At 38.6% G+C, this 14,125-nt stretch overlaps 1 protein-coding gene across 1 annotated transcript in view; it reads left to right on the top strand.

The window, feature by feature from the left end:
- BAIAP2L1 (BAR/IMD domain containing adaptor protein 2 like 1) overlaps window positions 1-14,125 on the top strand; it is a 61,326-nt gene that overhangs the window by 21,119 nt on the left and 26,082 nt on the right. The window contains exon 3 of the mRNA XM_063143060.1: window positions 1,708-1,794. Coding sequence (XP_062999130.1) covers window positions 1,708-1,794 — 87 coding nt within the window. The remainder of the gene's footprint in view (window positions 1-1,707; window positions 1,795-14,125) is intronic.

The following is a 14,125-nucleotide window of genomic DNA, read 5'->3' as shown; positions in this document are numbered from 1 at the left end:
CTATCTTGCTTTGTGCTCATGCTACACAGATATAGAATCATAGAATCATAGGATAGCGGAGTTGGAAGGGGCCTACAAGGCCATCGAATCCAACCCCCTGCTCAATGCAGGAATCCACCCTAAAGCATCCCTGACAGATGGTTGTCCAGCTGCCTCTTGAAGGCCTCTAGTGTGGGAGAGCCCACAACTTCACCAGGCAACTGATATGTACCAAGTGCCCTGAAGGTCTAGGGAAGCCAGACTTTTATGGTCTAATGCTACCTTTAACATGTGCAATCTTCTTCTGACACTTGGCTGCTCTCCAATTTGAATTTTGCTTCCAGGACCCATCTATCAGAACAGGCCTTGTTTGTTTGTTTGTTTTTTAATTATAGATGACAAAATAGTTGGAAATCATTAACCAGGAACAACCAAACCCAATGTTATGTTAATGTTTTCTACATTAATGTTTCCTTGAAATAAACTGAATTGATTCACTGATGAATGTCCCCTCCCTGTTCTTTGAGAACAGGAAACTTCTAAGCTCCAACTCTAGGGGAGTTTCCCTTTTAAATCTTGAAAGTACCTGTTGCTTAGCAAGCACTATTATATAAAGTGTTGTTTGTTCTTGATGCAGTGAACCTGGTGAAGGAAATGTTAGAAATGTTAACTGGCTCATTAGGCTATATATATATATATATGAATATGATAAACTTAGATATATTATTTCAGATAATTTAAGAGAGAATCACGTTAAGATACCGTAGAACTAGAATGTAACTTTTCTAATCCCGTTAAAATGAATAAAGAAGTAATAGATGAATACTGGATGAATATTGGCACGATGCCGACCCTAGAGCAGTAATAGTTACAAGGAATACATTGTCCTAAGTACAGCCTATGTCTCCAGTTACATTTATTTTAAGTTATATAGAAGATTTAGATCAAAAAATGATAATTTGATAGCAGATACATGGAAAAATAGAAGAGACCTTCATGTACAGCAGGAATGGGGAAACTCATGCCCAGGTGGCCAAATCCAGACACTTCCCCTTTCCTTCAACCACTGATTGTTTGGTGGTCTCACCTTGATGGTAGATCTCCACAGGTTGCATTCAAGAGACATACAAGATAAATGAGTCTCCAGTCTGGAATTAGGCATAGTATCTGTATAGGCTGTCCATATTCTTTGGTAAATACCTTGTGATTATCATATGTACACTAACTTCATGTACAAAGAGGGAGGTTAAATCCTCTACTGATGGATTGGAGGCAGTGATTTATCCTTCCATTATGAATTTCCTGGCAGTCAGTGCCGTTCTTAGACTTCATTTTGACTTTCTGAATGTGAGTTATTTTCACTGGGAAATAACCCAGTAATGTGTTCCTGTTGGATAAGTAGAGTGATGTCTCCAAGATTAATCTAGTGCATGCATGAAGTGACCAAGTGTTCCATACCATTGAAATCATCATCATCACCATCTTTAGGGAAAGACCTGTGGATACTAAGATGTACAGAAATACAGAAAGTATTGTAGCCTATATGCAACTTAAATTCAAAAACTAATGATCAAATGTGTATGTGCTTTGTCCTACTATTGACACTCCGTTCCTCCTCCTTGAAGTTAATCTGTATGACATATTGTTGACCACTAAATGTGTTCATTAACTTTAGAGTACAACATATACCATATATGTTCTCTTTAATCCTTTTATCTCTTCCTGTAGGTATGATTCTTGCCGGAAGAGCATACTATGATGGTGTTGCAAAAATGGGTGACATTGCAGTTGCCTCGCCTGTTTCTAAAGAACTGGGTAAGTGTATCAGATTATTCAGTTACCCCAGGGGAGAACAACCTGTGATTCTCCAGATGTTTGGCCTACAACTTCCATCATCCTTCGCCACTGGCTATGCTAGTTAGGGTTGATGGGAGGTGAAGGATAAAACTTCTGGAGGGTCACAAGTTGCCCATAAGATACACCATAGAATCCTTCTTAATACATGGAATTCATGTAGGAGCTCCTAAGTTTTACTAGCAAACCGAGCTTGTTGTCAGTTGACTAGTTGATCAACTAGATGTACATTGTAGCATCCTAGCATCTTGTGAATGTCTAATTTCTACTGTCCGTCCACCAACAGATTTCCCCTTCTACATTCTGCGAAAGCTGGGTTCAATTATACTTCTTCCCCAGTCCAGCCCATCATGGGGAGAAAGTGAGAGCGTCTCCAGTGTACCTTGGACACTCAAGGACACAACATTTAAATGTAGCCTGTATGTGTAAAATCCAATGTGCATAGGCCAGGGGTGAGGAACGTGTGGCCCTCTAGATGCTGGTGGTCTGCAACCCCTATCAGTCTTAGGTGTGGGGTGAGGGAGTTGCAGTCCAATCACATCTGGAGGGTCACACATTCCCCATCCCTGGTGTAGGCCAGTCCAATCAATGGTTGATTACCATTTATGGGGGGAGTCAACCAAACAATTTTAACTTATGTGCATTGAATTGTACACACATCTCTGTGTGTTCAGGCATTATGTTCCCTTGTAGACATGTAGGGATGTCAGAGTTGGGGAAGAAGCATTGAGCCAGCAGGAATACCTGGCATGTTCTTGCTCTTCTGCCTGTGATGGGTGAGATCTGAGAGAACATTCAATCCCACTCTGAACTAATTAGGGAATTCATTGTTTGAACTAGCATACTTTTAAGACTGAAATGTGAGTTTTGTTTTTGTATGTCAGTTACCCCAAATATCAATCAATTTCATTCGTGATCTGACATTTCTGTCTGCAGTGCAGTCTTAGGTATATCCTTTATTTTCTATGTAGTGAAATTGAAAATTATGTATCCAACTGCCGGCATAAAATTTGACAGGACACTAGATTTGCTTTTCATCTTGTCTTTTCTGCCATTGTTAGTTTTGACTGAAAGTTTAAATAGGATGGTTCAAGTTATTTTTCTCCATAATCATATTCATCCTTCAGCTACCTATTTGTATGCTCATGTCCTGCTTGTGGGTTCCTGGTCAACAACTGTTTGGCCACTGTGTGAACAGAAGGCTAGACTAGATGGACCCTTAATCTGATCCAGAATGGTTCTTCTTGTATTCCTATGTTCTTATGTTTAAATACCTTGCACAATATAAACTGGAGGACAGATCTGCCTAAAAGAAAAATAAGGTGTTGTTATTGTTGTTGTTTTTAAAAAATTCTATACTGATGAAGAATACAGGAACCTGTTGAAGTAAAAGGAACCGTGTTTGGGGTGTTTTTTTGAAATTGCCTACCTTTTTTGTTTCCTTCTAAAATCCATAATTGTGTGGCTTTCCCATTCTGCCACTCCCGTAGATTGAATACAGAATGTAAACAGCAAAAAAGCAAATAAATCATATTGTAGTCACCTTATTTGCTTTGCAAGTTAGCTTTAGGAAGGACTAGCTGAATACACCAGGAATCTCAATATGCTTGTGTGTCTGATATGTATCAATCCTTCAAGGTTGTAAGAATAATAACGCAATGACTGGCCACTACTTTTTAATTTTATGCATTGCCATCATGTCGTTTTACATGCCTTTAGTAGATGAACATGTATTTTTAAACTTTTAATGCTCTCCTTTCCAATATGTGAGAATTCCAAATTGTCTAACTGAATCTCATGCAGCCTGTCACTATGCATGTATACTCTAAAATAAATTATGTTGAGTTCAGTGGGGCTTATTCCTGAGTAAGTGAACACTTGATCTAAGTGAGCATTACATTAAATTTACACATACCTTCAACATGCTAAAGTGACCTCTTTAAAGTAGGCAGGAATTAGGCAAATCCTGAAGAAGCCTCACCTGGAAGATGTTAACAGCTGTAGGCCAGTTGCCAACATCCCCTTTATTATGTTGTGTGTTATGGTTTTATGTTTTGTGGACTGCCCAAGAGCTTCAGCTTTTGGGAGGTATAGAAATGTAATAAATAATAAATAAAATAAAGTCGAAACCCTTTTGTGGGGTATGATTACTACCCCCAATTTAGATGCATATGGAAAGAAGTAATTTCCATATTTATGAGTATCATAGTTCAGAAAAGTGACCAGCTTTGAGTAGTGTGATACCTCTGCATGTTGTTGAAAATGTCCTTTTGCTTATGCCTCTGTAATTTGGGAGAGGAGAGAACTACAAATAATGCCAACTGCATATATCCTTTAGCACGTTAATCAAGATTTACTCATAATTCATAACTCATGGCATTAGCCTATGTGTAGCTGATAGTTTTCAATAAATAGGTGTGGGGGGGGGAGAGCTGAATTAGGACTGTGGTGGCATGTAGGGAGAGTTTTGATCCTCTGCCAAGTTGGAGGTACATCTGCTATTTGCAATGGGAGGAAAGCTCCCAACCGTGGCTGTGGGTGTCCTTCATAGAATCATAGAATAATTCTTCCATTGCAAATAGCCTTCATAACCACACTTTGGATTGGGATCATGGCAGAACAAGCAGTTAAAAGCCCCCACCCCTGAACTGGCTCACTCCCCATCCTGTGCCAGCTTTTAATTGAAAAAAGAAGAAGAAAAGCCGTGCAAGGGCTAACGACTTGAATAATGTTCTCATCTAGTTTGTCCCTCAGCTACATCAGTGTCCAGTACTCTGCTAAAAATGTACAATTAATAGTTGGGATGCCCCTCTGATCATTTTCTAATGGAGGACTTAAAATATCCAATAAAAGTTCCTGTGCAACATTTTTATGTTCATTGAAAAGATGGCTTTGGACTCCCTCCAGTTCAATCTCAGATAAAGTGCTTGCTGTAGAAATACGAAAGGTACAAAAGGTCAGAGAACTCTGGACGAAGCACTGTAATATTTTTAGCAGTCCTTGAAACAGCAATGAAATGGCGCTCAAAAGTCAGCACTTCCAAAACAAAGCATAGAGTCAGTATTTAAAGTATGGATGCTTGAGGAATTCAGTGTATTTATTTAAATTAATAGCCCCCAAGTTTTGGGATTTGAAGCCAATAGAATTATGTCTTCCTCCAATTTCAGGCATTTAGGCAGTCTTGAAGACCTTCCTGTTGAAGGCTGCCTTTGATTCATACCTTAGCATATGAAAGCAAAGGAAATTCTTAAAGTAATTCTGGACACCTATTCTCACGTGGCCCCCTTTAATTTTTACTTTGTCTTTCACTTCTTCTGTATCTCAACTTTGTAAGGGCTCAGCCCTAAAAACAGCTTCAAAAAAATGACATAAATAAAACTATAGCACAGAACATTAAAAAAAAAAAAAGGTAATACAATAAGATAACAGAATTAGAGCCGTAGAAAGAAAAATGTAGAAAGATGGCCAGTAGATAGTATTTAAGGAGCAACATAGTTAAAAGCTTGTTGAAAAAGAAAAATCTTCAAGTACTGACAGAATACCAGTAAAGAAGAAGATAATGGGGCGCTGTCACAGAAAAGACCCTAACCCTTGGTACGTCAGAGACGGTTTTATTAGCTGGTCTGGTCAAGGCTTTAGCTGCAACTTTCTGCACATTTTTTAATACTTCTGTGATTTTCTGAATGAAATGTCCTGATCCAAATCGCTCAAACTAAAAATGGCAGTTTAAGGTAGAAGCAGAATTAATGGTTGGTATCACATGTGAAAGTGTCAGAGGTCTGAAATAGACAAATTCTTCCACCTCTACTTTTATTAAACAAGTCTTTGAATATGTCTTCATTTGTAAGTGTATTCATAGAGAAAAGATGGAGCATATGCTTTCTCAGGCGTTGCAAATCAAAAGCGAATGAATGTTGGACAGAGAGACGTACATAAGCGAACACTTCTGGATCGTTTGTATCAAATCATTATCGTGCTGGTTTCATAGTATGTGCTTTCTTTCTGACCATGACGAAAGGAAATTGAACCATAAGGTAGAGTTCAAAGGAGAATTAAATTATGTTGATGATGAAGTAAGAAGTTTTCTGAGCTGATTTTTTTTCAAAAAAAGATTCTGGGGACTCGCCTGTTTATTTGGCATGAGCTTTGGTAGGCAACAACCTACTTCAATCTATTGTGTGAATCTAATGAAATCTGCCTGCAAAATCACATGTTCCAATAAACCAGTTAGAGGTTATTTTTGCCACTACAGAAACATTTCTCAGTATTTTTTAGATACAGGATCATTTTCTTCTAATCTATATTCTACCAGACTGTGTTGAATAATTAACTATTCTGAACCTGATCTAAAAAGGCCAAATTATTGCTACTTTAGTGTCATTAAAGGCTCTGTATTTAAACTAAAACATGGAATAAAAACAGAACTCTGCTGGCAGGCTTACAATTTAAATAAGCCAACACTTGAAGAAAGGGAAAAGGTATGAGAAGATACCTTGAATTACCGTATTTCTTCAATTGTAAGACGCCATCGATTGTAAGACGCACACTAATTTCAGTACCACCAACAGAAAAAAAAACCTAAGACACACCCGCGATTCTAAGATGCACCCCATTTTTAGAGATGTTTATATGGGGGGGAAAGTGCGTCTTAGAATCGAAGAAATAGGGTATTAGTTTATTGGATAAATTAACATTGTGCCTTGAAGTGTTTCTTAAAAAGCGGACGGAACTTAGTCATATGAATACCTGTAGGTAATGAGTTCCAGAGATAAGATACCGGCAAAGAAAACATATGGAGGCATGTGACAACAGATTTAATCTTTCATGTGAGAGGAAGTCGGTGATGTAGGACGAGAACAAGTACAGAGAGAAATTAAAGGGAAAAGAAGCAGGAGCATCAGTGTTCAGGCATTTAAAAGTGAGAACTAAGGATTTAAAGTGAAAGTGATATAGGGAAACCAGTGCAAAAGAAATAAAAGGAAAAACATCATGTTTATGGACAACGAAGATAAGACAACCTGCAGAGTGAAAAACAGATATCATTTGTTTAGATGGGCTAAAGCAAAACCAACAAGAACATTACTATAATCAAATCTAAGGGAATGAATAAGTTATCATGGGAACTTCAAAAAGAAATGAAAATATTTTAGACACTTTAATATTTATAACACCTCAGTTTGAATAGTCCTGAATCTGCAATGAAAAATTGTCAAAAAATATATGTGTATTGAAAATGAAATAGAAACACCAACAATTTAAAAAATATTTATTTATTTATTTATTTATTTATTTACTACATTTATAACGCCCCATAGCCGAAGCTCTCTGGGCAGTGTAAAAAAACACACACGATAGCTATTTGTAAATTTGCCAGTGAATAAAAATAAAGGGCATGACATAGAAAAGATGCAAATTTATGAAGAATAAAGAAAGGAGCCAGTAGCAGGTGTATATATAGCCTCTATTAAAATTTGCAGGGTTTAGCTCTGTCTATAGAGATATTCTATTACTAGATATAATGGATAATGACTTAAGACTAAGTTTAGAAACTATGGAATTACGGGACTTTAGGTCTTGTTGAGAATTTAGATGTTCTTTTTGGAGACATATGGGGGGAACTTTTTTAAAAAATATGTGAGATAAATAAGTAGCTAGTATAAGACAGAAGAGATTTTTTGTAATATTGATCTCACACAGTAGATTAGGAGTAGGGAGTTTTAAATACTAAAGTGATCTCACAGGCTTATATTTCTCGTTTAACCAGTTCAGAGATTTAGATTCCTATTTCAATCCTGCAGCATTTTTAAAGTAATTTGCATAGTGCTAAGCACTCTAAAGAACACGCAATTAAGCACATAAGTTTCCATATGTATGTTCTGTGTGATACTGTGCTTGTGAAAATGATAATGTGTAAGTGATGGGCTGCATCCAGCAAGAATGCTCAGTACCTTAAATTTGCGCTTCCACTGTATTTGCACTGAAGGCTCTGAATCAATATTTTCCAAATAACATGAGCTATTTTCCTATCGAGGTATGAATATGATGAAAGCTTCCTGGTAATTTGCTGTCAGACTACTGTGAGAAAGCTAACACTTCTGGTACATTAATACCAAGTTACATCACTGTTTACCTTTGCATTTTAAATGGGAGTTCCTTATAGTTCTTGGCCTTCCGGGTATCCAAGTTGCCATCGCAGCTTGCTTTTTGAGACACAGTTTTATATTGGCTGTATCCCAGCTTCCTTTGCAACGGGAATAGAGATTGCTTGAGAGGAACAGTGAGGCGTCAGAGTTTTGGGGCACTCTTGCTGAGCAGCTCTGTAGGGGATATCCATAACCCACAGGGCGCAACAAACAACACGTTAACCCACCATAAGTAAAATAATCCACTGTGGGGGAGGGACATCCCACAGACAACGGACCCATCTTAGTTTGTTCCGGAAATTAAACCAGCATGGGTTATTGTGTTGTCTGAATGCAGTGTCTTTTCTGCAGGGTGGGTTATTGTGTTGTCTGAATGCAGCATGTTTTCTGCAGGGTGGCCTGTGAACCATGCAGTACAGTTTACTTTTCTCAAACACACCACATTGAGAACCCATGGCTTGTTGTTGGGTTGTTCAGGGTGGTTAACAAGCCACATTGCGTAGTTAACGAGCAAGCCCCTGGAAAACACACTGTATTCAGACAACACAATGACCCAAGTTCAACCACAACTCACACTGGGTGGATTAGTATGTTGTGTGTGAACCCAGCCTAAGAGTGCAGTCCTATGGGATTGCTACTCTACAGACAGAGGGCTCCAATCCTCATATCCTAAGCCCCAGCAGACACGGCAGAGGAACGATGGAGACACTTTTTGCCTCCCATTCCTGGTTTACAGCCAGGCCTCTGAGCCCATCCAATTTGCTTAACTTTCAGTGGGAAGGGATGGAAATAAAGAGGCTCATAATCCCCCACCTCCTACCATCATGCCCCCTCTCCCCGTCACTGTTATAACCTTAGGTAAGTAGCCATTATGCAACTTCCTGCAGTAGCAGTTCCAGGATTTCTCCCCCCACCCGCCAAAAAATCATACCTGTGTTTATGGGTGTGGGTGGGCTGGTGGGATCGACACCATCTTATGGACCCTGGGACAACTATGCTCCCCCTAAGCGTTCCTGCAGTTGTTGTTTTATTTAGTTCATTTATTACATTTCCACACCACCCAGTAACCAAAGCTCTCTGGGTGGTTTACAGAGATTAAAAACCTAAACAACACAATATTATACATAGTATAAAAAACATTTAATACTTTTTGCATCTTTTTTAGTGCTCATTAGGTGCATGATTTAAATAGAGAGATACAATAACATTTGCGTCCTATAAGTACAAGGACTCAATATAGCCGTGTTCTAATTATGATATTTTTATAGTAGTCAGTCTAATCTTTATGCTTCCTTTGCTCAGCTAAGTAGCTGGTCAATGGAAAATCACTGCTCTTTTGTTCAGTTTTCTCTGAGTCTGTTCCTGAAATTGTGATTTCTTTGCCTTTATGACCATCTGAGCATAAAGGCCCAATTAATTTTTGTTACACATAGCAAATATATTTAATAGGAATGGAGCTTACAACGTTATAGATCTATATAAACAGTCCAAGGTCTGGAATGAATTTTGCTATACTAAGTAAGACTTAGAGCAGAAAATACGGTATTTTCCATAGACACATCATAATTTAAAATAGGTATTTTGTATGCTGAACTATAAGGCAAAACATTTGTATAACTTTTAATGCACTGATGGTAAAAGACAGCTTTGAGAATATAAGGCAAAATCCTATGGTAAATGACCTAGAAGTAGGACAACAGGAAGGCCATCACTGCAAAATGGCGTTGCTGAATTTGTGCTGGAAATCCTGTCAGGGATGAATAACAATGGCCTAGTTCACAGGTCACAACAACCTAGGGAGAGGCAACTCTAGGTTGTCTCTCCCCTAACAACCCAGAGTTCCAGGTTCACACAGTGCTAAACAACCCAGGGCTGCAGTGTCCTTGAGTTGTTTAGCCTCTCCCACTTGCAGCCAGAGCAATCCGGCAGTGGGAGCCAGCACACAAACCCGCCAATAAGGTAAAGCATATAAACTCCTTGGTACAAGCATATAAAACCTCACACAGACCCTTTAGTTATATATTCAACAACATATTCAACATTCGCCATGAAGAAGGAAGAATTCCATCAATAGATGTCAGTCTGAAAGTGACAAGACAGCTTGACTACAGTACTATGCACTTCTGTCTGTGTTCTTTCGTGCAAGACTTCACTTACTGAAAGTAATTATTATGCTGTAGGTAAGCAAAACACACCCTCTCCAACTGATATGTACAAGTGGCCTGGAAGTTTGCTAATGATTTTTTTCAATGTCTTCTAGCTTCTGACAGCTCCAACATAAAATGTTTTCTAGATTTTCTCCAGAATTAGATAAATGAGGAAGTTTTCTTTAAAATCCATGTTATACTAAAAAAAATTAACAAGAGCTTACAAACCATAAATTAGTTTAAGGGTGGGGAGGAGTAAACAGGGCCAGAGGCAAAAACGTGCGAGACCAATACAACAGAAACCCAGCACAAAACTCACCAAAACAAAGAGGCAGCACAAATTCTCCCACACAAAGAATAGCCAAAAATCCCAATGATAAAGCAAAGATCCAGCCAAATTCAATGTTCTGTACAGCCCCCTCCCTCTACAGAAATTCCTGCTGGCAGTATAAAACAGATCAAGCACAAAACTCCCCAAGGGATCCAGCACTGAAATGTTTGGCCGCAACCCAGCGAAACCTGCAAGAAACCCTCCACAGTTCCAGACAGTGGTGAAGAGCTCTGAAGAAGAACCAAAGACTAGAACGTGTGCATTCTGGACTTCACAGGGTGTTTTCTCAACCCTGGTTTAGCAAAGGTGAACGCAAACAAGGAAGAGAAGAGCAGGGATGTTAGTGAATGGACATGGGGCTGGGTAGAGAGGTTATGGTCTGATGGGAGAACTTGGCGAGGTGGGTGGAAAGGGCTGGAGGTTCCCTATGACTGAACTAATCCTTAGGGTAGTATTTCCCTGATCCCTATTATATATAATATATGTATATGTTACCAGTTAATAGTCTTGTAGTATAAATATCATGGGGAAAGTTCCCTCCCAATTTTGAGCTACTGCTCATACATGATGGACTCATTTCATGGTCCATGATGAAAGACTGAGCAGACTTTCACATGTCAATCAGTCTCCTTTTGAACATGGCTATTGGAATCCCTCCGAAACTGCCACTTCAGAAACGATGGAAAGAAGTTTGGGTTGCGATGCAACGTTTCTTGAATTTCCCTTGGACTGCAAGAAGATCAAACCAGTCCATACTCCAGGAAATAGAGCCAGACTGCTCACTTGAGGGAATGGTATTAAAGGCAAAACTGAAGTACTTTGGCCACATAATGAGAAGACAGGACACCCTGGAGAAGAGGCTGATGCTAGGGAAAGTGGAAGGCAAAAGGAAGAGGGGCCGACCAAGGGCAAGATGGATGGGTGATATTCTGGAGGTGACAGACTTGACCTTGGGGGAGCTAGGGGTGGCAATGGCCGACAGAAAGCTCTGGCGTGGGCTGGTCCATGAAGTCACGAAGAGTCGGAAGCGACTGAACGAATAAACAACAAAAAGCTTGTAAGAGAGAGTTTTAAGCTTGTAGGCAAACTGTCTGGAATTAATTTTGAAAGGACGTGTTCTACGTAACAGTAGGGTACGCTATCCTGCCTGTCTTACAGGCCTCAGAAAAACAGTCGCACTTGTGAGTCTCGGCTCTAATCAAGTTGTATTACCATACTCCCATCACCCTTCTAAAACAAATGAGGGCTTAAAGTATGAAATAGTTTCCCCTATGGCTGCTTATGACCTTTCAGAATAATCTGCAGCTGAAAGGAGACCTTAAAGTCTGTCAGCATAACCAAAGAGTGAATCTATCACTTTTCCATTAAACCAGAATTAAGTTGACAACTTTTTAAAATTACTCGTTTTTAGCTCTCTCTAATTAATCCATTCGAATTGAGATGAACGCTTTTAAAAATTAGTACATTTCAGCTCTCTCTAATTAACCCATGTCATTAGTCTTCCTGGATAATGCACATCAGCATTAACAAGGGAATCATATTTGTGGCTGACGCACTACTTTGATGTGCTTTTACTTCCTAATGCTGCAAATTGAAACTTACTGCATTTTGTAGAACATTTAAAATAATACAGCAAACAAATTCTATGTTTGAATTAGCATAGTAGTGAACATCTGGTAGTGTTCAAAGTAGTTGGTGAAGCTGAATATCAGCTATTATAAGTCATTTCAGGCAGACATTCTACAAGTTACTATTTAGTTTTCATATATTACAAAAATAATACTTTTTAGTGTTTTGTAAGTGGCTAGTGTCAAGACGCATCAAATAGTGTGCAATTCACTTACAGGATACCTTGTTTAGAAATATAGATGACAACTTTAAAGAGTTATTCATGGACATTGTTTCACAAGTGTTTTTCTCCAAACAAAAGTGTGTTAATGTTTTTTTCTTTGTACATATAAGATCAACAGGCTTGAAAGCAATAGTTGAAATTATTGTGTGGGGGAGGGGGTGTTCTTTCGCTTTGCATATCTTGTTTTATTTTGTCATTACTGGGATAGCCAAAAAAAAAAAAAAAAGTGGAGATTGAAGAGCCAGATCTTCCCCTGGTATACTGTAAATGATGGTGATAATAGTCCATTGATAATGTGCCTACCTAAACCAAGACAAAATCTGTCACTTTGGTTCTAGAAACATATTTCACCTCTCTGTATCAAATTTCTGTTAAGGATACACTCGACAGAAATGGACTTATGGTTTCCTATTTAGGTAAAAGATTCAGGAAATCATGTTCAAAGTTTCTCCATCTATTCCAGGTACTACTCAGCATTTGTATAGGAATTGTAGTACTACAGGGCATGCTACAAAATATAGGAGTACTGCAGTCCTGTAAATGTTCCCCAGATTTCTTTTGGTGGCCTGCTAATTTTAAATATAATACTGGAAATAATCAGAAGAATGTGCTTTAGGTGTGCATTTGTATTGATTGAGCTCACCACTGGGTGGTTTTATTAACTGATATGGTAAATACCTGTCAGAACTCATCCTTAAAATTGCAACTCAGATCAATCCTGCTCTTACAATGGGAGTCCATTCCCTCACATTTTGCTAGAAGTCTTGATGGCAGAGGGGAATAAGAATACTCTTCAGTTCCTTTTACACTTGCTGTAGACCTGGGAAAAGAGGTATCTCTGTTTTATTGCTAAGCTTCTATGCTGGTCATTGCATTCTCTTAACAAGTTCATAGTGCATGATAGTGGGATGGGTGCCCTATCATTGGAGAAAGAATGTGGCAGAACAACATGTTGGAGACCTCAGGAAACACGAATTCACCCCCTCTCCCCACTGCCTGTGGGAATTATTCGGAGATTATATCAAGTTGGTTATCCTGAGATTCATGAACAAAAAATTCCAAGATTTTAACCACATCCTGTTGCTCAAAGGTCACCGTCTTTTTCTTTAAAAGTGTGAATTCTACCCATGACCACCCTTGTACCTTCAGGCTTACTTTAAATAAAAATCTGGAGAAGCAAAGACTCTTTTATCATCTCATGGATTGCTGACTCTTTCAATTCACTTGTACATTTTATGTACCCCTGAAACCAGAGGTTAATGTCTTCATAGTTATTCTGTATTAGCAGGTTTTCTGGATAATGCGGTAAACAGTACATATTAAGCTGTAAACTCAGATCTGTATTGCAATTCAACCTGAATTAACCATAAACCTAGGATCAAAGTCGATGTGACACAAACCATGTCTTTGGGATCTTGGGGTTGTAATGGATAGTACATTCAGAATGTCAACAGTGTGTGGCTGTTGTGAAAAAGACAAATTCCATGTCGGAGATCATTAGGAAAGGAATTAAAAATAAAACCGCCAATATCATATTGCCTTCATACAAATCTATGGTATGACCGTGCTTGGAATGTTGTGTCCAGTTTTGGTCACTACAGTTCAAAAGGGATATTGCAGAGCTGGAAAAGATGCAGAAAGGGGCAACCAAAATGATCAAGGGGTTTGATCTTTTTAGCTTAGGGGGAAAAACTGGGTAAGGGGAGAAATGATAGAGGTATGTAAACTTAGGTATGGTATAGAAAAAGTAGCTATGGAGATGTTTTTCTTCCTCTTTCATAATATGAGAATCAGAGGTCATCCAATGATGCTGAATGGT

The sequence above is a fragment of the Elgaria multicarinata genome, chromosome 17 (assembly GCF_023053635.1).
Source record: "Elgaria multicarinata webbii isolate HBS135686 ecotype San Diego chromosome 17, rElgMul1.1.pri, whole genome shotgun sequence".
NCBI lineage: Eukaryota > Metazoa > Chordata > Lepidosauria > Squamata > Anguidae > Elgaria > Elgaria multicarinata.
Note: the sequence above shows the minus strand (reverse complement) of the source record. Positions and strands in the feature narration are given on the sequence as shown.